Genomic DNA, 25166 nt, shown 5'->3' with positions numbered 1-25166 from the left:
TATTCTTCCACACTTCTCTACACAAGCATATTACTGTATAATCTTTCCGATTTTTAAAGATTTATTGTCAGGTTGGCTGTTGTGTAGGCTGCTGACTCTTTACAGATGAGTGGGCTTGCTGCAGGAGTTCAGTGGAGCCGTGCTCTCTGCTTAATGTGGTGGCACAGGACAGGGCACCAGTGTCAGTGCCTGTTTGCAGCAGCTGTTCCAGGCCTTCTAGAACTCTTGTTGGTCTAAATACTGTGTATTTGTGTTTTCCTCCCTTAAATGTTGATTTAACAGCCTTTCCAATATCCCTGCTTCAGGCTATTCTTTTGTGAACAACATACTGTGAGAAGCATTTTTACTTTCTGTTGGCTAGTAGCGTGAAAGTGTAAGTGATGGGATGGATACCGGATAACTTAGTTCTAGCAGGCTATTTGGTAGGTAGTATCTTCCCTGGGAAATTGATTGATGATCTTTTGTATCTCTTCCAGACTTGCTGCTTCCTGTCTCTAGAAAAATCCCCTTTACTAGGGTTTGTCGTGAAGTTCTTGGAAAGACAGTTGTGGTCCTTGTGTTTGAAATTTTTGTCCTGATTTGTATCAAGGACCTCTTCATCCTCATCACCCTTCTTCTATATAACAGGCAGACAGGCATGAGAAGCCTGGTCTTCTTGTCCTGGAAGATGCACTCTCATGGAAGCTTTTTGGAGAAGTGAGCTCACAGTGGGCAGGACTAGAGTAATCATTTGTAAGGCTTCCCCATGTACAATGAGTAGCTGGGTTTAGTTTTCTTTTCAGCTGGCAGCAACTGACTCCTTGGTGGTCTGCAGAGGTAAGGCTGGAAGCCTCTAAAAGCCTATATATTCAGTAAAATTCCTATATACTCAGTAAAATTGTTATTTATTTTTTGGTATTTTTTTCACGTTTTGGTAGGAGAGTCAGTATCTGAGTAAAGTGTATTTGATTCCATCTGCAAAAATAATTCATGTGGGCAGATGTAATTAATAAGAAATTCAGATGAAGTGTGCTGTCACTAAGCAGAGAAAAACAGAGCCATTAGTCAAGGTATAGGGAAATTGGCATTAGTAGTTTAACTCATGTAAATTAATCACACTAGCTGCATCATAGTTTTGGCACCATTATTTGTAGTTAACTGTTGTCGCTGATGGTTATGGTTGCTGTTCTGTCTCTTGGTCATGAAATTAAGGTGCCACAGAGGAATGAACGAAGGAGCACTGACCTGGTGGCATTCTCCCTGCTTGAGGCTGTGCAGCCTGAAAAATGGTTCTGCTGCACACAGGACAACTCCAGTGCTGCTAAATGTGCCTGTGATTAGAAGATGAGGCATTCACCAGCAGTGAAAGTATCTGCATTCTGTGAAACTAAGGAAAAAATGCTATCACGTTAAACAAAGGTCTTGAGTTGAAAGAAATATAGTACTGTCAGTTCAATATTGAAAGCAGTATGCTTGTATCCTTCTAATCAGGCATTGTTGCAGCATTACAATTACTGTCTTTTAATGAACTGAGAATTATTTTCCCCCTATTGCACCAATACTAACAAGAGGGATCTCATTAATTCTGTGTTAATTTAGAATGCCAAATCAGGATGTAATGCTACAAAACTCTTGCAGGTAGTATTTTCCTTTTGAAAATGTATAGCAAACTCTGGTAAACTGGATGCTGCTTACAAAACTGTAAAGTTTTCTGAAGAAAAATAGCACTGCTGTTCTAAGTGGAACAGATGGAATAAGTTGTTCCACTCTTTCAGGTCAATGTACAATGGGTTACTCAAATGACTAAGTTAGGGTGTAGTTAATCACAGTTATTTCTTAGCATGAGTAAAGAACCTTTTCATATGGTTGTTTCAAAAGCTAACTCATGTAACTGAAATGTGCACGTGGATTCTGTAGCAACTGTTTTTATTATGTGTGTTTATTGGCATATGAACTTCATCAGAAAATGCACATTTTAAACACACTTTACTCAGTGTCGCTTGTCCATTGTCTGCTGTTTAATTTCTCCCAGCAGAGAGCTACGAGACCTGTTTTGCCTTCCAAATAACTGATTTCTCATCCATTGTAATAGGGTTTCAAAAACCAAATTTGCAAAATGTTTGTGAGTGCAACAATATATCATCATGTGCCTTTAGGGAGAGAGGCACATTCTGAAAATGAAAAAATAGGAGACCAAAAAAAGGCTTTCTCCCACTGTTGTGGGAGATGCACACCATTGCATGTCCGCTGTAGTGTGGGGTATTATAGCTTTTCATCCAAGCATCCGCCTGAGCCCTCTGGATGGCATTTCTCAGTCCATACTCCCTTTGCCCCTTTGCTGGCATGGAAGAGAAGTCATCAGTGGCTTTGGGGGAAGCCCTCAGCGTGAGGACCCAGGAGAGTGGCTGTTGGGACTGGCTGGATGATGGAGAGTTCAGGAGGCATCAGTCAAGAAGGGGATACTTTCCCAAGAGTGCACCTGATGGGAAATTTAATGATCTTCATCTCCCTGTTTTATGCACAAGTGTAAGGAGCTCGTTGGGGTGGGTCCCCATCAGCAGCATTCCTGTTTCAGCATGTTGTTGTGGTCTTGAGTAGCAAAGTGCTTTCTTCTATCATCATGAAAAGTGATGGATGTTGTACCATCTTTCAAGCCACTTCTGCAAAGAGCTCTTCCCAGATGGAGTTTGACCATATATAAGAACCTGTCTTTTAGTATTTCTTCGTTTGGAGCAGATGGGGTTTACTGCTTTGAAGGCAGACAGCAGTGATAGACTACATTGTTTTAAAAAACATATGCCTTACGATTTCTTCTTCCTGTAGTGTTTTGTCCTCCATTGCTTGCTTTTCCTCTATGGAAAATACCTGGAGTTCTTTGGATATTGCTGTTAAATGAAAGCAGCAATGTATGTGCTACTTAAAAATGAAATCATTGTTCTCCAGAGCTGCAGTCAGGGAGATAACAAATGTTACTATTCCTTTTGTGGACCCTCTCATAGCAATATCTGAGTGCTCTGCCCTTCATTGCAAAGTGAGGGAGAATTACTACACTGCTTCCAGTGGTTGAAAATGAGGCACATAGGGATTAAATGATATGAGCAAGGGCAGGTGCATGTATCTGAAGCCATAAAGGCTACACCGATCCTTATCTTAATAACAAAACCATCACTCCCTATCATTTTTTAAAATAAAACTTTGCTGGTTTAGGGAAAATATATCTTGTAGTAGAGAAAGGAGATGCTTTAATCCTTATTAATCTGTTCTCCTAAGTTACTTCTGGGCGTTGGTAGTGAGAAGTCTGCCAAAATGTAAGTTGTCTTCACCTCTTGGCATGTCGCATGTGTGTCATATATATGTCACATATATGATCTTCCTTCATGCCATGGGAGTGATGGCTTCTTGAGGTTTCTTCTGCACCCATTTCCTATGATTTCTATTATTTCAGTGTATTGCATCTCATCCAGGTCTATCAGAACCTGTAGTCAGTCTCCTTTCTTAGGCAAGTGATTCTGATAGATGCTCTTTTTTCTTTAGGAGTGATTTTTGTCCTGAAGTGAATGCCAAAAGCATATTTAACTCCACCCTTTTGAAGTGATAAACTAAGCTAAACTAAGAAAAAGAACATTCTGACCAAGTCTAGTGTGCAAGTTGGCCACTATGTGATATAACTAATTCAACCAAACTGTTCTGCTTTGTAGGAAGGTGCTGTTGAGGGACGAATCTGGAATTTTTAATGGTGTTTCATTACAGCTGTTAATGATATATACTAAATCAGTTATTTCTATGTTTAAAACATGACTTCTTGAGAAAAGTGGTTTGCCCACTTGGCTGCAGCCTGCTATGTGCTCTCTGATTATCCATAAAGCTTAAAACTAGTATTTTGAAATCACTGGGTTTAAATCTAGAATTGTGCATTCCCAGGTGAACTGCATCAAGCTGAGAGGGAGTCCCAAGTATCCAGGGAGAGGTCTAGGGAGAGAGAATCCAGGTTTCCAAATGGTGCTCGTTTTTCATCAGCTGTAGAATATTATGTTTACTGCAGAGAAACCAAACCCCAGAAAACTGAGAACCCGTAGATCAGAAGCAGTCTGATACAGAGGGATGTTAAAGGAACAGAAATGACTACAAAACGTAACAGACATATAGAGATTTTAAGGAGAGCCGTTTGTCTTTCTGTGTTCAAGATTCAAGCTAAATTAAAGCAAGATTTTCTTTAGTGGGTAGAGATTAAAGAAATAAATTGCCATACCAAAGGTATATAAGACTGGGTAGCCTCTAATGCCAAACAAATAACAATGCATATCCAGTTATGGAATACTTATTCAGTTATAACTGAATGCATATTGAAATTCAGTTGGATAAAATCTACATTTTTATCATTTCCTTCTTATCTCAATTCCTCCTTTTTCAGCTTCTGATATTTCTATAATGGCCAAGAAGGAATTTTTCTGAAATTTTGTAAGATGAATATCAGGTGGTATCTGAATACTGCTTTTAAATCTCAAAATATCTTCAGAATTAATACACTGGGATAGAAAGCATGTATTCTCTTTTATTTTAATGGAATACTTATATATGCATTTAGTAAAACAAATGTTTAAGTTTAGTATTTCTCTGCTCAAGGTATTATTTGAAAAAAGTCAGTGTAGGGATGATCTCTAATTTGGTGTTCACCAGTTGAGCTTTAATATTTGTTTAATGCCAACATTTAATAAATAAACCACAGAACCCTTCAGTTTACACCATCATCTGCAGTGGGGGAGGGGGGAGGAAACAGCTTTCAATGTTTAAAGATGTGGAGATAGTTGAGTCATTTCCTCTGAATATGTGTTGAAACATATTCACATACAAGACTTATCTTACTTTCGGTCTGAGTAGCTGCAGTTCACAGCAGTAGTCAAATGATATTTGCACAGAGCTGTTGCTACCAGCTGGAGGTGAGCAGTATTACTGAGCAGTTGCCAGCTCGAAAGGCTAATTCAGATTTGCAGGTATCTTTGTGAAGCAAAAGATACTGAATTCACTCCTGTAATACTATTTTAAATAGGTGAAAGCTGGAGGAACTTCTCAGTTTGGACCTGGTAAGGTAGGAATTTAGTTTTTTTTATAAGGTCTAACATGCTCTGATACAGTATTATGTGCGTCCTGCTTTAAAATGTAGGTAATGTAAAACTCTTGTTTTGAAAATAATTAAATGTTTGCTTTCGATGGAAACTGCATGCCCTAAGTGGATAATACAGAATGAGGAAAAGTGTTTCTTCAGTTTAGAGTATACAAAATCACACAGAGAGAAGCATCACTCACTCACAGGTAGACCGATGTCTGCAGTAGTTTAGAATACAGGAGATTTTCTGAAATCTCACTGTTGTCATTCTTCTGCTGAATTCTCCATGTTAACAGAAGAATCTGTCTATTTAATTACTTACAGGTTTGGTAGTTTGAAGACCATTACTCCTTTTAAATTGCTCTCGGATACCTGTCTTATGCTGAGTAGTTTGTGGATTTTTATGGATTTTGTAGCTGTAACACACTGTCATTCCTTAATGGCAATAGGACATATCTAAATATCTATGCAGCACATGGTCAAGTAAATCTAGCTTTGACTGGAAAATCTGAATCTTATTTTTAAAATGTTTTTGCCATTTGTATTTAACAGACCAGTGTTATCCTCGTAACACTGGTCTTTTGAACTATTAAGTACAACAAGCACTGAGGAAGTTTCTCTTAGAACCAGTTTAGTGTTGTTTTACTGGTAGCAACACTATTGCTGTATTTGCTTTAAAATTAATTCAAAAACAATACAAATGCCATGTTCTGATAGTTGTATTTCCCAAAATTTAAAATACAGTTTTCTCATATAATTTAAATACAAAACCACTTACTTCTGAATAACCTAGGTTATGTAAAGTGTGTGCATATTTATTTATATAATTGATTATGATTAATAATATGGAAAATTAGGAGTATTTTAGTATGGTTTTCTGTTGTGAAAATGTGGACAGTGTATTTTTAAATACAATGACTGAAGATGATTGTTTTTTGAGAGAGTGATGCAGATGGCATATATGTTGGCTTCAGGTATTTATCACATTTTGAAATGGAGACAGCCAATTGTTCACAGATCATCTTTGATATAGATGTGACACCTGTCTCTAGTTCTCAATTGAGTTATCCTTCATGTGCCATGTCTGACATAACTTGCAGTGTAATTCTGCACTCTTCAGGCAAGTGAGAGGATTTTTGTGCGTGGTATTGCAAGTTTCTCTAGAGATGATAAAAATGCTAGCTGTCAGAAATTAGTATAGTGCTGCATCTGCCTGAGACTTAGTCTTTGGAAAAAATAGAAAAAGGAAATGTAGACATGATTTTAATGCTTCACAGTTTGATAGTTTTAGGAATTTAAGGCTTATTTTGGACAAAACAAAGTACGTGATTTTTGTATTTCCATTCCCTTACAGACTGCTCTTACTTCCCCATTTACTTTGTGTGTGCATCATGTGTTCAGGAGTGCAAATGCGTGTGTACTTGAAAAAATGTACTCAGCCCACGTAACTTCCAATAATCTTCTTAAAACCAAAATGGCACAGGAGTGGTCATTCTTTCTGCTTTTCCAGGGAACCAAATAATTCTGCCCAGATGAAAGTCTGACCTGATTTGTTTCATGATGATTTTCACTTACTCTGCTTAAGGAAGTAAATTTTTTTCATTTTTGAAAAAGATTATAGTCTTGGGATTTTTGAGAGTGCAGGTAAATGCACTCTGAAGTGCATGCAGGAAGCAACTACATGTTTATATAGTCATACACAATAAGTCTTCTTGTATCTTTGAAAATAATGGATTTCTTTACAGAGAAAGATTGTCATGTGCAGGAGAAGGGTTTAAGTAAGTTACAACATTACAAGTGAGCATTGCAGCATAAATGCAAGGCATATATATAGGCTTGTTTTGAATTGTTCAGGTTTTATGGCTATCTTGGACATACTCTGCTCCTAAGGGGTGGAGAAGATGGTAGTTCTGAATGTCAGCTGCAGCACTGCTGTACCAGTGCAACCAGAAGTGGAAGGCAAACCAACGCTTTGAGGAAAGGTAGCTGAGGTCAGCATATAGTTTATTTATTATGATATTGCAAAGCAGTAGAGAATCCCAGAATGGCTGAAGTTTGCAGGGACCTCTGGAGATAGCCCACTTGAACCTCTTGCTCAGAGGAAGGTCATCGTCAGGGAGGTTGCCCAGGACCATGTCAGAGCAGGTTTTGAGCAGGGACACTCTCTGGGCAACCTGCTCCAGTGTTTGACCACCCTCATACTGGAAAAATAGTTTTTTCTCATGTTTAAAGTGAAATATCCTATTAGCCATTTCTGTCACAGGCCACCACCAAGAGCCTGGCCAGTATTATACACAGGAGTAGGATCCCCCTCTTGGAGAGGAAACTTCTCTTCTCCAAGTGGAGCAGTCCCAGCTCTCTCAGCCTCTCCTCATACAACAGATGCTCCAATCCCTTCATCATCTCTGTGACATGTTGTTGGATTTGCTGCAGTGCGTCTGCATCTCTCTCATACCAGGCAGCCTCGGCACTCCAGATGTGGTCTCACCAGTGCTGAGTAGAAGGGGAAGAAGTGCTGAGTGACCTCCTAAAACTGAAAATAAGCTGTTGAAAGAGGCAGTGGGGTCATGAAAAACTCCCTTTAATTAACTTTTTCTAGAGTTTAATTTTACACTCAAAGTAGATTTTAAAGTGTTACTCTCTAATCAATTTGTCAAGGCCCTTTACACATTTAGTTTATTTTTAAAATTACCTTTCAGTTAGAGGTGATATTTTGTAAACAGTTGTGGGAAATTCTGAGGCCAATAATCAGCTTCACATTCCTGTGGGATAAGATAACCCGTTGGTAGTTTTTTTCACAAGTAAGATGAATAATCTGATAATAAAATTTGCTCTAGAAATATTTTGCATAGTATTTGTTATTTAGTAATTGATGAAGAGTAGTATCATCCTTTCTGATATCTCCAGAACTAAGAGTAGACCTTTCCCCCTTGTGACTCTAGGTTTTCCTTATGAGCAATTTTTGCTCGTTTTCCCCTCTAAAATAAAAATGGTTGAAGGGGGCAAGGTAGGGAATGAGATTAGGGAGAAGGATGCTGTAATAAATTTTAGCAGATTTGACCAAATTGCCTTGAGTTTCAAAATAATTCCCATTTTGTTTAACAATCCTCCTTGAAGGGATTAATGCAGGTGGAGAAACCACTGAGATGCACATACAGCTAGGGCAAATGAAGTGTATCAGTAATGGTGCAAAGAAAGCATCTCCTCTGGGAGCCCACTTACATTTGAGACAGCTCAATTATCTGGGAATATCCATGGGATTTCTAGCAAGCTGTCTACTTGTGGAAGAAAATAAATTCTTCTCCTTACTTTACTGTGTTTGGGCATGTTCCAGTCCACTTGGATTGAAGAACTTCGTAGCCAGGAGCGGTGCATGAGGAAAACGTGGAGCTACCACATCCAACTGAAACTTTAGGAGCAGGAGTAACTTCTGGGGTAAGCCGGTTCCTTCTCCAGCTGCAGCTTGAGCCAGAGCACTTCATTTCTCCATGTCCCTGACCTCACTTGTCCTTAAAAATCGGTAGTTAAGTCAGTGGATTTGCTTATTTGTTTATTTTCTATTTTACCTTGTGAAATTGGCATCGCATCTCCCATCATGGGATTCACTGTGAGGCAAAGTGACAGGAACACCAGACGCCGATTTCCTCTCTGTCCGATGGGATGTCCGTGTGCCTGTGGTGGGATGGCAGGTTGTCTGCCTGCAGCTCAGCCCTGCAATGAAGGACTTCAGCAGAGGCTGCTGGTCAACAATCTGATCCAATTTGTGGGAGGTGCTTGGTGTGCAGAGAAGTGGCATCTGTCATTTCAGTTTCTCCTGGGCTCTTCACCACCTGTTGTCCCCTGCTCCCCTGGTGCCAGCGGTGGCTGGGCAGGGACTGTGCTGATGAAGCCCTGTAATGTTCATGTGTTCTTCCAGGGGGAATGAATAATCTCACAATATTTATGTGCTTCACAAAGATGGGGAAAGTGTGGGAGATGTGAACAACAGACACTGAAAGGAAGGACATGTTCACCTGTCACCAGTGCTGATACTGGTTCTCCTGAGCTGAGTGGTCAGGGTGCCTTGTGGGGGTCTTGTCACTTCTTTGAATCCGCGTTAGCAGAACTGGCCTGTCTGTACTAGGTTATAGCTTTGTCACAAGACTTGAATTGATGGGAATGTTTATTCCAATGGTGCTGACTGTACTTGAATTTTCAGCTTAGTTTTCTGGTATCGTCCATCCACATTTAGCTTATTCAGTTGTAATGATGCTGGCTTTGTAGGTACTCGCACATTATTTTGCTTCCTGAAATTTCTCAATTACTGTGCTAATACTCCTAGTTTACTCAAAGATGCTAAAAGAAATAACTTTTTTGAGAGTGTGCGTGATGATTATTGTGATAGTGGCACTATTTGCATTAAGCAAGGGACCAAAATTTTTTTCATAGTATAAATTAATGAGAGAAGGTGAGCAGTTGCCTACTGAAAGATGGCAATCAGCAAATTTTGTTATCCCTATTCTAGGAAGAGTTTCTTAAACTGAGAGTTAATAAATATGGTAATGGTTCATATGTGCTTCATTATTACTGGTGTCATTTAGGAATAGTTTCCAACACTTGCAAAATTTTGGGTCTCCTTGGACACCATTGTAAGAATAGACTATATTTACAAATTATTAATGAATCTGAGCTGTATCGCTGTATGAATTGAGAAGGGAAGCATCTTTCTGAAGAGTCAGTTCTTGAAATATGAGCTGCCCCCATAAAAAACGCAAGGGCTAAACCAGCTAATAACTCAGTTTTCCTCAGCTGTCTCTGGGTGACAAAGCTGTGGTAACAGACCGTGCTGGCTAACTGGACAATGTTGTAAGATCTTCAGTAACCAGTAAAGGATAACAGCAACACTGCCTCATACACCCTCTACGAAACGGTTTGCTCTAAGACTGTGGGCTGTCCGCACTTTTCAATAAATGCAGTTCTCTTAGATTATGCTTTACTGAAAAACTGTTGGAGGACTAGAATAGAACGTGCATCAACCTGAAAAAGAGGCAGCTTGTCAAGCAGCCTGAGAGGGAGCAGTTACTGGTGGTGTTCAATACAGACTCCAGAAAAACAGCAGCCACTGGAGCCTGGGAGGGTTGGTCTGCAGCTCGGGTTAACAGGTCTCCAAGAGTTATCAAAGGTTAGGCATCGGTTCCCTGCCAGAACTTTGGGCTTTGTAATATACAGCTTGATAAACATTTTACATCTTTTCTAGAAAAAGAACCTGTCACTGGAAATGACCAGAAGAAAAGACGTAGGAAAACTTTTGAGGGAAAATGCTCTACACTTGCTACTGTCTCACCTGAACAGCTTCATCATTGCTTCACCATTCAGCAGACAGGCATTCTGTTGGAAAGCTGTCTGCATTTTGTTTCCTTTTCTCTGGCCCTTGATTAGTTATTTATGACAGCAGGGGTTTATTCTGGAGCTGGGGGTTATCTTGTCACTCTGTGATACTTGCCAGAGACGTACTGAGTAATGCCCACAGAAAGCACTTCCCCATTTTATCTGGCATTTGGTAATACCAGCCCCTAAGCACACGTGTGCACTGCTGGAGACCTGTGCCCTGTAGTGGATACCACAGCTCATAAAGGGTTCATTTCTACTTAGGAAATCACTGTGGCTCTGGTAGGTGGGGTTTTTCTGTTCTGTTTTCAAAGGTATTTCTCCTCCTCTGATACGTGGTAAATCAGTTCGGGATTCAGATGGGTTCTTGAGGAGATTGGTACAGTCCAGTCCCCATTTTCAAAGGATTTCAGGACCTTTCTGAGAAATTCTGAGCAGATTACTTTCTCACTTTTTTCATCTTACAGCAGTCAGTGGTGGAGCTGAAATGTGAACAGTTTGCCAGGTCTCTGAAAGATAGGCGTGATTTTCTGTGGCGGGTATAGACCAGGCAACAGTGAGTTTTGCCATTAGAGGACTGGACCTCCTCCTGTTCTGCAACCCAAAGGCACCACTGGTACTTTTCCTTGCGAACTCTATTCCACCTCACAGCTGATTTCTTTCCTGTGAACTGTGTGTATATATCAGGATTGGGTTAAGGAACAGTAGACCTACAGTAGTACTTCTGAGCTCCTTACAACTTCTCAACTCACCACCTTTGTATCCACTCCGGGTGGTTTCTGCAATCCCCAACTACTTCTTGAGGCCACAGAATGACAATACTGACTGGCTGCCATCCCTAGGGCCTCCATGAAGTTCTTCAAAGGCCTGAGCAGCAAATCCATGCCTGCAATTGTGAAAATGTTCACTTCAGTGAAGAGCTGCAGTCTTGTGTCATGGGACCATAGTCTCTCATTTCAGCATCAGTCATCATTCTTAGTTTGGAGTTCTGCATTGTTGGTCATCAGTAATGCAAAAATCGGCTACGACGTGCTTGGCCATTGCAGCTTCTGCCCTGGAAAGCACCCATTTTTTTTTCTGTACTTAAACATTTTTTGTGTCAGTCAAGACAAGTGGAGAGTAGCTAAAAGTATCACGCAACAGTTCTAGGCTTTGCCATAGACAGGAAGAAAACCCAATAACTTCAGTAACAGCTAGTTTCCACGCAGGAAGGAAAGATACTTCTGGAAAGGTATTTCTAGTACTTTTCAATAGTACTGGTTTAACTGGAGAAGTTTTTTACTGGGAACATGTCAAAACCAGTTCTTCCTGGTTTATATCTTGCTTCTGAAAAGCAAGTTATTTCTGGATGTCAGAAAAGAAAGTTTTTCCTTACACTTTAATAGAGGTAACACCAGGTAACTATACGCAATCAGGAATAGATTATTTTTCTCAATATAGCTTTCAGGCTTACATAAATAAGCATCTGAATTGTATAGGCTGTAAAGGCAAGGCAATTTAGATAATGTATTTAGAAAATGTTTTCTCCAATATCCATGAAGCTTCCATTTATACTGCATGTTGCGACCACATTGCAGGTAAATGGTTTTTTGTTGTTGTTCATTCTCTGAAATAGTAGTTCACAATGTCAATTTTTGCACAAATAAAACATAAAAAGAGCTCAGTGCTGTGGAGGGTTGGTAGTCCCATGTGTTAAGTTGTATTCGGATATGTGTGCATTTTTATACACGTTTGCAGGGTTAAGGCTACTTTTGTTGAATGCTTTGTGTAGTTTGCTGCTGAACAGCCGAAAGTGTGACTTAGAAATGTGGGTATCTTTTGTAGAAAATAGTTTTGTTTTCTTTTAAATGAAGTAGAATATTTCCTTATTCTGTGTTGCAAAGGAGTTTCTGAAGAGAAAGCAGTAGGAATACCCTAGCCATTGTGCTGATCTACAGTTTTAATTAGATATTGTCAAATCAGAAGTGCGCTGATTTATCTAGCATAGCTACTTAATTTATTCCTGATGTCCTCTGCAATGTTATTCAGAAGTGAATTACACGCAACCCATCCCTCCCTTCATCTTCAACCAGCGTCTCCTGAAAAGGCACTTGCAGTGGTTAGGGAAGCTTTTGTCTAATTGCGCAGGACTGCACACCCGCTGGTGAGGACCCAGGGGTTTCTCTACATCAGCCTCCACCACGAAAGCTGTTGGAGAAGACCCTACTCTAGATGTGCTATTTCCTGGTTTAATGAAGAGGCATTGTCAGCGCAAAAGGTGCTAAAAGAAATGATTCCAGAGCAAACCAATTAGTTGTAACAAATTACTTTGATCATAGAGTAAAATGTAAGTGTCAGAAAAACATGTTTAGCTAAAAGCAGTAGCTATACTGGAGTGGTAGGAATAATCACCTAATTTTAAAGAGAATGATACTGATATTTCTGTACTTATGATCTTGATCAAACTCTACTTACAAATTCATAACTCAATAGTTGAAATACCAAATATAGTAGTTTTAAACTTATGTCTTCTACAAAGGAATTGCTCATCAATGGTGGATTAAAAAGCGTTGAATTAATCAAAGCAGTACCAGACAAGGGGAAACAAAATGGTAAAATGTATTTGGACTTTCAAAAAAACTGTTACACAACCCGTTACAAAGAGGTTGGGACAATATACTTTTAAGGATGAAAAGAGTACTAGGTGTTGGAAAATGCAGCAAAGAATTATCTGTCCTTACTTATATATGAAAACAAAGACTTTCTTCAGCCCTTGAAAAGCTTACAGTCTAAATCCCTGTGCTTACAATTGGTTGTATGTAGGTGAACTATTGTGTCTGTAAGAAACACTGTTAAACCCAGAAGGATTTGTCATGATTACAGCAGTTGCTTCTCACAGAAGAGAACAGACGAGAGCTTTTAATTTGTAATATAAGAAGGGAGGATAATAACATGGGGGGAGGGTGAGGAGGCCAGGATGGAGTGTAGCAAAACTGGGAAGGAAGCTGTAGTTGCTTTATTCAAGAATAAATTTATAATCTTTGTGGAAAAGGGATTATTTGTTTTTATTTTCTTTTTGCTTTACTGTCTTAGTCTCTAAGGGGTGCTGCAGAAGTAAAATTTTATAGTAGACTTGAATGAATAAGTGGCAGCAAACTGAGTTTTTCATCCCCAAAACAAGGTATGGAGACAGATGGAAGGAGGAACAACTTGGTGGAATCTCTTCTGATTGCTTTGTCAATACCAGTATTTGTTTGGTTTCCTTTGCTGCCAGGCAGGGCTAGTGCTTCAACTGAAAAAAGTGATTTGAACTGTACTTCTGAATACCAAAACTTTCAAAATGTTAACATGCTTACATCTTTTATTACTATTTCTGCATCTATTCATTACATTTTCAGAAGGAAATGTAGCAAGCTGTTGGCAGTAATCAGTTTGATACCAAAAATGAGCATTTGCTTTTGGTAGCTTTCAAATGAACTCAAAGAGCAGCAATTTGTGCAGATGTCACCAAAAATATTCCAATTATTCTGCAGATGTAAATGGCCGGTATTGCTATTTGATTCTTAAAGGTTTTCTTTAATAAGCAGATTAAATAGCTCTTTCAGCCATAGCAAAAAAGCTCAGGAAAGAGGCTGTATCTTTTATGCCCTCGTGACTCTCATTTAGCCACAGTGTATTTCCTGACAATATAAACTAGATGGTCATATTCAGAGCATACCAACATATATAAAAATGTGTGTGTGTATGTATGTGATTAATGCTAATTTTAAAAATTTCTTTATTCTGCAGAACTAATCTTGAACTCATAGTTCTTCATAAATGAGACATTTCAGACTAGCATGTATGCACTGTTCCCATTATGTGATAAAAAGCACATACACAAAATCTGACTTATACAGTTCATCAGTACATTTTATCCTATTCAAAATCTTCACAACAATGGCTGAGGCTTTTCACATTCATTATAAATACTCAGACGTTGTCTATGGGAAATATCTATCCTCTGACATGCTTTAACAAAGTAGCCAGTCCCATCCGAAGCACATACATGGTTAATCAGAAAGGACATTATTAGTGCATATAAAATGCTACTAACAATTTCTGCAAATTTCCAATAATATTTAGAATCCCAGAAAGTTCTTTTACATTGCTATTGAAATGGATTCACATTATACATCTGCCTTTTTATTTAGGGAATAAGGAAAATTGAATGAATAAGATGAAGTGAGCTGTATAACTGGTTTTACTCAGAAGTTCCTCAGTTCTTCCTGACTTGCCATCAACCAGAACACTAGCATACAAAGTATTGTTTAGAACATGATCATCATAACGCTTAAGTTAGATAAGTAAATACTTTCAGTGAAATTAAAAATTGCTTGTCACTTGGCTATACTGCTGTAACTTTGAAGCACAGTCTGTTCCAATTAGTTGCACCAACAAGGAGTTGACAGCCACTTGGATATTCAGAATTTCCAAGTTTCTTGCAAGCAGGTGTTTCCAAAGCATGAAGCTTTGACAAATGAAAATTATCTGAAGAAATCAGTTTGAGCCAGGCAGTTACTAGAGTGGAAAATTCAGCTTATGCACAAGACACAGTTACATTACTTCAAACTTTTTGGTATTTTTTTTCTGTTCGAAAGCTGGTAGTATTTCATGCCGTGCTGTGAACCCTTGACTGTTGATGTTCTGCTGCTTCCTCCTTGCAGGATGCTTTGATTTAATTTCATCTATTGTATGCAACCATGAAAAGAATGCTGGTTTATTTCACCGTCTCATTTCCTGACAACGACTCCAGCATGTGGACAGTCTGTGCAGCCACATCTCCAGCTTCCCTTGTCATTTCTTTTATACAACTCTTGTTACGTTTCACTTTTCCTTACCTACTGAAGGAAGTGTTATACTGGAAAAAATAAATGCTTTTTGCTTACCTTATCAGTGTGTTCTGGCGGAATATAGAAATGGAGCAGCAAATCAACAGAGCTGTAACCTGTTGCTGAAATGACTCAGATAAGAGTATTACTTCAATCTAGTTCATATGCATTTCCAAAATATACTTTTAAGCATAGGAAAATATTAGGGGTTTTATTTTTTAGCTGTATTGCTAAAGATTTTTTTTTTTCCTTTTTGGAAGGGAGAGTGTGTTACACGTATCGATTACTTTTTTTAAACTGCTGAATATTTTCAGTTTTGGCATTGAACAGACTTTATCAAATTTTTTGATCTGTCCCTCCGAAGTGGTAATTGTTTTCTGCATCAGAGAGTTCCTTAAATCTCTTATATCCACTGAATTGCTGGCACAAAATCATGCTAGTGTATGGTATATAAATTGTAGGAGAGCAGCAAAGCCATTGATTTCTTGGGTTGGTTTAGCTGATTAATTGTTAGAAATTTTAAGAGCTTTGAATGAGAATGTCAGTATTCACGGTGATGTAAAAGGGTGATGGATAGTTTTCAATGGCAAAAATGGTAGTAATCTTCAGGGTCTCAGTCTGGGAGAAGTTAATGAGTTAGCCTGAAACTTTGTGATGTGTTTTTTAAGAAGATAGCACAAATGATGTTACTGATTCTCATCTTTCAGCCATAAATTGCTAGTCTGACTTCAACAGATTTACCCCTGACTGCAGTAATGCCTAGTGACCAGAATCAGATTCACTGTCTTTATGTTTTATAGTACGTTTTTAACAAGCTGTGAAAAATGATATAGTGTGGGAATGGTGGTGATTTTAGCCATCCTGTCAGTTTTAAAGTGGTGTCATTTTTCTTGCAAGCTGAGGTGGAACTGGGTTCTGACCAGTGAACACTAGATATGGTGGAAGCATTGGATGTACAAAAACTGGGATAGCTTTTTCCTTTATTACGGGTGTGCAGCTACTCACATGTACCTACCTGTCAGCTAGCTTACAGTCCTTTTACATGCTCAACATTTGTTCAGCTGTAAAAAATAGTTTGTTCATCTAGTCATTAAGCTGCTAAATCTGGAAAACACAGCCGTGTCTTTCATGGTGTGAACAACAGAGGTGGAAGTACTTGCCTAACTTTTCACATCAGTGAATCGCAAAGTGTTTAGCAGTGAACAGTTTCATGACATAGCTGCAGCCAGAGATTCCAGCTGCTCTAGAAATTTTTCTGAGAAAATTAAATTTTTTTCTTTATATGCCACAGAAATAGGAGTTTTAAGAAAAATCAAAACCTTTAATTACCATCTTGATAATAGTTTGGACTTTGTGTCACCTTGGGTAGCAGAAACTCCTCATGGATACTAGTCACAGGGATCAGAAAACTATTTTTTTTTTTGGTGCTAAGATGCACAGACACTTTCCATTGGTTTTTGTGTGGCCCATAAAGTGACAGTAGCACAAGGCCTCGGCAAGGGCATGTTCCTCCTCAGCTCCCCTTGGTCTTGTATGTCTCCAGTATGTCTCAGTGAATGTCTAAACCCCCAGAGTTTCTGTAAAAGTGAGCAAACATTATTTCACATTGTTAGGCTAACAGATTAGCTCCATAAGTGTGCTTAATACATACTCATGTAGTAATGCTGTCTTTGACTTTTGGTCTTAAAATACAGTACTGAGTGTTTTCCAGTTAGAAGTTATCCATTCTGCTGTTTGTTGGTAGTTGTTCTAATAGAGCATCCCGTGTCCATCATGGGCTTGCCTTGTATACCCCTCTAATGTAAAAAGGTTCAGCTGACTTACAGCTAATAAATCACCCAGCGGAATAAATGTTGTTGGGCTAAATTGGAACCAAACTGAAAAATGATTTTATTTCTGCTTCCTAGCTTTGTTGGAAATAGTTTCCTTTCAGATTTCAGATGAATTTGTATAATATAGAGATAGCTCTTGGAAAAACAGATGCTTAAAGGAGGAGTGCCACTCGTAGAGGCCGTCAAAAGCGTGGCCAGCATGAACTCTGTGTTCAGTTCAGCTTGACAAAACAATGCATTTTCTGGGCACATTTGAGCATCACTTGACATGCCATGAGTCAGAAGTGAGTTGCAGCTGCAGATTGACTTAAGTGCAGGCTGTTGAAGAACTTCTCCCGGATGTCTTACCGAAAGTGAAAGCAGCTCCTGTTGTTGCTTTCACTGTTTGGTAAGAGAACAGCCCATGAGGGTTTGGTATCTATTAAAACAACAAAGTGCAACTGAGGATGGGTACGATCATCAAGACCTCTGTCCTGACCTTTGCACATGGCCTGTTTGCAAGATGATCAGCGTTCTTTAAATTCTCTGTTGAAATTCACTGTATACAAGGCTTTGGTGTTAGTTCCAAATAATAAATTTCCCTTAAAACAGATTAATTTCAATTTTATGGGAAATTGTAGAGTTCAAGAATTTAGTCATAGCGTAGCTAAATAGAATATTGTAAAGTAAAATGATGACAGACCACTGTTAAAAATAAATTCAAAGTAATTAATTCAGGCATCGCCTTCCCACAGGTGATTTTGTATATATGAAAATATGGTTAATTGCCTTTCTGGTCTTTGTCTGGAATCTCAACATTTTTGTTAATGATTTAATAAAAGTAATTTTGAGACCTTCTGTACATTTTAGACACTAAAAGTGAAGGCACACCCTTGCTTTTTCAGGCTTGGTGTCATCATCCTGCAGCAGTCAGGAAGGAACAGCCTTGTGGCTCACAACAACTTCTAGTTGTGATGTTTGGGGTTTTTTTCTAACGACAGAGAACTTGTTTTCTTGATGTTATTAGTTGGAATCTAGAAGTTCAGAAAATTTGGTTTTGAAACTGTTTCCTGGTTAGGGCAATTGTAAGCTTTCATAAATGCTCTCAAGTTTCTTGTTTAGACATTTCTAACTTTAGTTCATTACTACAGACTGCACAAAAGTGGTTCTTTCTTTTTACTAGTTGCCATTTTAACTTTTGAAGTTGGTTATTAAAAAAGGTGTTTGAAAAATGATTTATTGATAGTTGCATTTATTAAGGCAACTTCCAGTTTTAATTGCATACTTCAAATGCTGCTGTTCTGATGCAGAAATAACAGTTTGATTTTCTGATACTTAGGGATAGTTAATATCTATTTGCTTTTTATTTCATTTGTGTAATTGTTCATGTCCTGTAGGTTTGTTACATTGCTCACCTACTTGTTACTAGCCTCCTTGAAAGCTCTCTGAAAAACTAATTAATGTAAATGTTAAAAAGAAAGTGAAGTTCTGTTGCAAGAAGAAAGGAAGGAAAAGCATTGAAAAGGAGGTGAGAAAGGGAAAAGAAGGGAGCAATACAGCACCGTTTAAACCAAGGAATTTTAATGTAGAGCTTGTGTTGTACCTGCAAGGGGAAGGGAGACGGGGATGCCATGAGGAAGAATCGGGGAGAAGGTTATAAATGTTGGGAGACATCAAGTTTCTTTTGGGTCTGCAAGTTCCTGTAGAAGAGCAAGAAAGAGGAAGGGAAGTTTTGATGTTTATTATTTACTTCAGAACACAAGTTTCTTCTTCTGCAATACCCTGATGAATGCTGGGGACTGGGATGAGGCTGAGGATCAGGCTAGTATGCAATTGTTTCCTTATGCCTAGCTGGACTAGACACTAAGCATTGCAGGGGTGGGGTGGAAATTCACTATTGTCAATCTTGTATCCTTCTGCAGTCAGTGCATTAAATAAGAATTAAATAAGAGATGGTGAGTGAGGCGTTAGTCATTTAAAAGAAGGAGGTGGGTGCCTTCTGCAAGAGTCTTGCAAGGTCTTTTGGTAGTTTCAGGCATGCCTCAACTGTTACTTTAAAAGGACAAAATTAGAAGATAAATGTTAGAGAGACTTCACGAAAAAACACTCCCCTGCAAACCAAGGCTCATCTAACCATTTTCTCTTGAAGTGCACTAGTTTTGAACGATTCATTGCTGTGGAAGTGATGAGCATGTCAGTATGCAGTTTGGCCAGCATTGTACATGTTGCAGCAAAGGTTAATATGCTATGGCTCAAAGTTGTCATTCTGGAATAACAAGAATAAGCCGTATGTTAAAATGCCCTTATTTTGTGGTTTTCATCGTGATTTAGATTTATTACTACCTTAAAAAGAAAAGGTGGGTAGTAGGAAGAGAAACAACAGAAGTTTCTTGTTGAAGTGGTATAGCACTTAGTACACATGTGGTCTCTGAGAGGTTTCTATCATGCTGCTTTTTTTTCCTTGCAGAAGACCCATAATCGCATAATAAAATATTAATACCACTGGTCTTAAAAGATTTAGCTCCTAGCATGAGAATATGTAACCATGGTGCTCAGTGTGTATGATACATGAAGCTCCTGAATGTACTGTGACTGTATAATAGACACAGTTGTTCTAGTCTTCAAATTAAATGTGGTGTTCCAAGCATGCACTGTAATTAGATGCTACTTATAGAGAGATGTGTTAAAAACTATTTTGCAAAAGCTTGTACATGCTAAAAGATATAATTTCTCTTCTTTGTCATTTGGGACAGAAATGTGGTTACCATTCATGCAGTCCAGAGACTTACTTGCATTCTGTTTTGGTTTGGTTTTTTAAATTTTTTATGATACAGTTTATACAAATAACTGCTCTAAGAATCTTACCTTTGTCCTGGCATACAGGCAAACTAAGAAGGCCTCTACTACAAATGAAGAGCTACAGCTGTGCTTAATATCTTTATGATCCCCTCCTCGACCCCCCCCCCCCCCCCCCCCCCCCGCCGTTTCCTCCGTAACTCTGTGGAAAAAACCAGATCTCTTGCAAAGTACTGCAGTAGCTGAAAAAATCCTAACTCATGTAGGTCTATGCGATGCCTAGATTATCACTGTTGAATAAATACAGGGTTTGAGGGTACTGGTGACTAGTGCTAATAGTACTGTAAGGTCCAGCTGTGTTTTTTCTTACTTATTCTGCTCTGGTGAGCCAGGAGTGTATGTGAATGTAATTAAAAATGGAGGTTGCCATAATAAATACAGATATCAAAGAATTATTTTTCAACCACCTTTTTTAAATAATAAATTTAACCATTGAGATGTCAACCGGTTTTTTGGTTTTTGTTCTTTTTTTTTTTAATTAAAAAAAAGGATGCTCAGGAATTGTACTGATGAGAGGAGCAGGTTCCTTGGTGTTCGGGTATTAGCGCGGAGGTGGGGGAATGGGATACAGCCTTGTCTTAGTTCAACAGGATGGTGATACAGAAGAAAAATACACCTTACATGAAACTTTTAGTAACATTAGCTATTGCATTTTTATTTTTTTCTTCTCCAGAGAACAAATTTGGTGGGAACAAGTAATGCAGATTTTCCCTCTGGGGATCCCGGAATGTACCAGTTGGACGTTACTCTAAGGAGAGGACAGAATCTAGCAGCACGGGACCGTGGAGGTAAGCGTGCTGGTAAACACTGCCTTAATGTTTGAGAAGTTACATGTCCGTTGGGTAAATTTCTATGAAGGTATTAAAGTTACAATTAAGGTTTGAATTCTAAGTGTGTCAGTTAAACTTTGCTTAAAACTATGTAGAGGTTCTTTGACTTAAAAGCACAGAGTAAAAGGAGCTAAGGCTAGCAAAACCCACAGAAGAGGAGAAATAAAATTTAGCTAATATGGGTTTAATTCTTCTGCTAGCTAATTTTCCTCCCTTTTTGAATATTATCAATTTACTTTAACCATGAAAATTTGTGCTGTCTTGCTCGCAGAAGTGCTGTTTTGCTACTTATTTTGTTACTTATTGCTTAACTGATAAATACTGGAGCTGTGTTTAAAGACAAAAACAGTAAAACCCCTCCATTAGATGTGTCCAGGCTTTACCTGCTGGCCAATCTCCTGATCACATACTGGTATTTTATGGTCTGCTCTGAGACGTGTTCCGCACATGTAGTTCAGACATAAAAAGGATTCCTAAAAGGTATTTTGACCCACAGGACCACAGCAGGCTGACTCAGTGACTCTGTAGATACAATTGCAGCTCATATTTAAAATTAGATTAAGTCAGTAATCCACTTCCTGAACAGCAATGTGAGCATGATAAATCTGACTAACAGCCTATCTTGGATTTGCTGTAATAGATCCCTTTTGAGAGAGAAAAAGCCATAGTAAAAAATTAACTGCAAGAATAGTATTGCACAGGATCTTTCCATGCTTACCTGATGAAATTACTGACTGCTGTCAGATCTCAAATATGGTACCAGAAACCTAGAAGGCTGTTTACGTTAGTAGGAAATTACTCCACTGATAATTATGTCCCTGAAACTGAATTTTTAGTATAGTCACTGCTGCAAGAATAAACTTTTATGTATATTCTTCCTCTAGGTATATTGATATTCTATCAAGCTTTGCCTGACAGTCATTAAAAATAGATACTCAAATGTTTTTGTTCCATGAGCTAGAGAGACTCGCCCAGTTTCTGAATGTGTTGTAATTCAGTCATATCCATCATTCATATTATTTATAAAAGAACAGAAATGTGAATGTAAATGTGATTATTTGTATGCAAGGAAAACATCTGTAATTATTTTTCCCATAATACAGGATTCTAGGTCTAGAGTAAACAAAGGGGTAGGAGAACCATCTCCTGAGGTGGAATCCCAGGGTCTGAAATGAATACTAGGTGCTGTATAAAATGTCAACTTCTTTAAAAGGTCGGTTCGGAAAGCTGCTGCTTGAACAGCAATGAATTCTCCTCAAGCCACCTGGGAGGCAACACGACAAGAGTGGTGTTTCCTTAGTACTGCTTAGTCCTAGAGCCCAGACCCTGGGGTTGCAGTACATGGTCATCGCCCACCATGTTTTGGAGCCTGTAATTCACTTTGGATGGTATTGCCTCTCAAAAGGCTGAGCAAGTACTGGTCTTTCTTTTGAAAAGATACTGGGGAAGAAGGTAGTTGTTGGGCTCCAGTTTCACAGAGTAGTCTCGTAGCTAGAAATCTTACCAAAAAAGCAGAATGCCTGGGTTACTTTCTGCTCCCTTTCTGAATTTCTTCCTGTCCCTCAAAAATCTCAGCCCTCCTGTCTTGAGCAACCAAGGGAATGTTTTACCAAGCCACTGCAGCCTGTCAGGAGGGAGAATATGCGTTGCATTTTAGAGAAGTGTAGAAGATCCTTCAGACCAGGTGGGGAGCCTCAGACGTACTCCCTCCCGCATTGGCCAGGTTTCAGATCTCAACAGGGTTTGCACTTCTAGGACGGAGCCTTGGTTTCTTAAGGGGAAAATACAGAAACAGCAGCTTGTACTGGGGCCCCAAGCTAGGACCCATCCACTCATAAGTGCCTGTCCTCTGTGTTTCTGCTTGTTTTCCCTTTCTCTTGGAGCTACTCAGAGTGAGATTTTAGGAGCACCCGCAGAATTTGAATTGAGGGGACTTTACAGGCATTAGGCAGGCGCTTAGTGGAGTTAGATGGCTGCTGAATGGGAAGTGCACAGAAAGGGTCTTGATTTGGGAATTCAATTTTGTCTAAATCCTCTCTTGAGTGTAATAGTTGGGTGGTTTTTTTTATTGTTTAAAGTATCCCTGTGGTAGTCCCAGTTGTGTTTCACTAAGAAACTGGGCATGTGAAACTGAATTTTTACTGGAGTTTTATGTGGGTGCAGAAGGAGATTCAGTGAGTTCATTGAAGAAAAATCCACAAAGGGCATTGAATGCACAGAAAACAGATCTAACTCTGAAGGCCTTTGCTCCAAATTCTTCGTGCCTAGGAGGACATTGGAGGGAAATAATTCTTTGTTAGCATCTGCTTAGAGCCCTGATGGAGGCAGAGCACTGAGTTCACAGCACCTTTGGTCTGAGCCAGCACTGGTGTTTCTGTTGCATTGCCTGCATGCTGCAGCAGTGCTTGTATCACAGGTTATGAGTCAGCAAGGGACTACAGGACAGTCCATGGGAGACACTGGGTAAGAATATATATCCAAATGCTAAATGGAGCTACTGAGACAGATGTGTTAGATATTAAAACCAGAGCTTGGAAGATTTATCCCAGAACTGTCTCAGAGGAGTCTTACATTGTAAGTGTTTAACAGCGCATAACACCCCATTCCTCCAAAACTTTTCCAGATCCTCTGCTTGAAGCCTGACAATTGAATTTTCTGCAAGTACTGTGAATTTCACTCTGAAAGAATACTTGAACTACATGGTAGAAAAGAATTTCATTTTAGTTTTAGCTTTTTGTTCTTTAATTTTTGAACTGCAGTTTCACATATCTGTTCAGAAACCTGCTGCTGAACATATTGCAGTCTTGGAATTCAAAGTTGAATTGTCATGTCGTGAATGTTCTGCACACTTTGTCTTCCCCAAATTTATAAAAAGAGACACCACAACATTCCCAGAAGAAAAGGGGAAAGATTGAAGTTATATTTATGTGGCTAGCAATGCCAGCATTAATCACAGCTATTAGTTGATAAATAGCTCCATTGATAGTCACAACAAAAGGGAAGCAGAACATTCTTCATGAGAGGACCAACATCTTGCTGTTCTCTTCTCAAATGATTGAAAATAATCCTTTATTACAACAGGCAATATTTATGCTCTGGTATGTGCAATATGACAGAAGGAAATGTAACTATTCATTTTAACTCCTCATCATCACAAGAAATTCTGGCTTCAGTCTGATCTAGCTTTCCTTCCAAGCACGCGGAGCTATGGTACCATAACTTCATCTAAGCTATGTGACGAGACAGTTTACGTTTTTGCTTCTGGCAAAATCCTATAGTGACCATAAATGTGACTTATAACATGTGCTTTATTTAAGCCCATCCTAAAGTAAACCATATACTTAGTTAAATTTAAAAATTTGTTTTCTGAGAATTTTTCCCGTAAGATTGGGAAAAACTGTGTAGTGTTGGACCTGGTAAGTTGGTAGTATTAACAAGTTAACCTTATTACCTACATCTTTATGGTTTCCTTTTCACTTCTGATTTCACATTTTGTTTTTGTCATATGTAGTGTTTGTGTAATATCATGTATATTTTTAAGAGTTTTTTCTGGAGTTAAAATGTTTAAGTTAAAAAGACCCCTTTGATTTGCTGCTGGTCTCTGACTTCTTGCATGTGAAGTTTATGGGGCTATTTCATATTGGTAACATGCCTTTATAGATGTTTTGCAATATCTTAAATATTGTTTTTAAACAATACCCCCTTGTAGTTGATCCATTTTTTATTTAAAAGAGACTCATTTTGAGATGCAAACTGAAATATTATAGCACAATTGGTGTAAAGGGGAATTATATTTTAGTCATTGGTGTTCTACGATTCTCTTCAGTCAAAAGAAAGATATCAAAATATTCTTTTAAGTTATTTTAAGTATGTTTTCATCACAGTGTTTTCTTACTTCACTGCAGGCTGGAATCCACTCCCTTTTGTGCTTTTTGAGAAAAGTACAATGCTGGTTTGCTGCTCCACTTTAGGAAAAGTTGGGAAATAAGTAGCACAGGTTAATCCCAAGGACTTTGTGTCATGTCAAAAAACAGGCTAGATACATAGTGAATTTGATCCCTTCTGGATTTAAAATTTATAATTTGTTTTTTTTTTTACAAAATGGGTGAAGATTGACCAAATCTTGTAAAACAGCACAAGGAAAATACTTTTTTGAGCAGAAGTGAAACATTAATTGACTTTTTCATGGTGATCAGAAGTAGTGTATTTTCTGTGTGAAATCCTACAGAAAGAGTTCCTGAAAACAGATGTTTATCATCGTCTAAGGCCTTGACCTTGAAATGGATAGTATCACCAGATGTCTGTGTCTCTCTCTGCAGGAGACAGTTCAGTAATGCTACCTAAAACTAGAGAATCTGTCTTTGTAGAA

The 25166-nt window shown here is 38.6% G+C and overlaps 1 protein-coding gene across 4 annotated transcripts in view; it reads left to right on the top strand.

Annotated features, from left to right (window-relative positions):
* MCTP1 (multiple C2 and transmembrane domain containing 1) overlaps positions 1-25166 on the top strand; it is a 288852-nt gene that overhangs the window by 93909 nt on the left and 169777 nt on the right. For 2 of the 4 annotated variants that reach the window (XM_069777634.1, XM_069777635.1), the window contains exon 2: positions 20641-20755. In XM_069777634.1, the coding sequence (XP_069633735.1) occupies positions 20641-20755 (115 nt within the window). Of the gene's footprint in view, positions 1-4880; positions 5066-8417; positions 8519-20640; positions 20756-25166 lie in introns of those variants that run through there. The other 2 variants (XM_069777637.1, XM_069777638.1) reach the window with 2 other exon arrangements.

The sequence above is a fragment of the Haliaeetus albicilla genome, chromosome Z (assembly GCF_947461875.1).
Source record: "Haliaeetus albicilla chromosome Z, bHalAlb1.1, whole genome shotgun sequence".
NCBI lineage: Eukaryota > Metazoa > Chordata > Aves > Accipitriformes > Accipitridae > Haliaeetus > Haliaeetus albicilla.
This window is presented reverse-complemented; position numbering and strand designations above follow the sequence as displayed.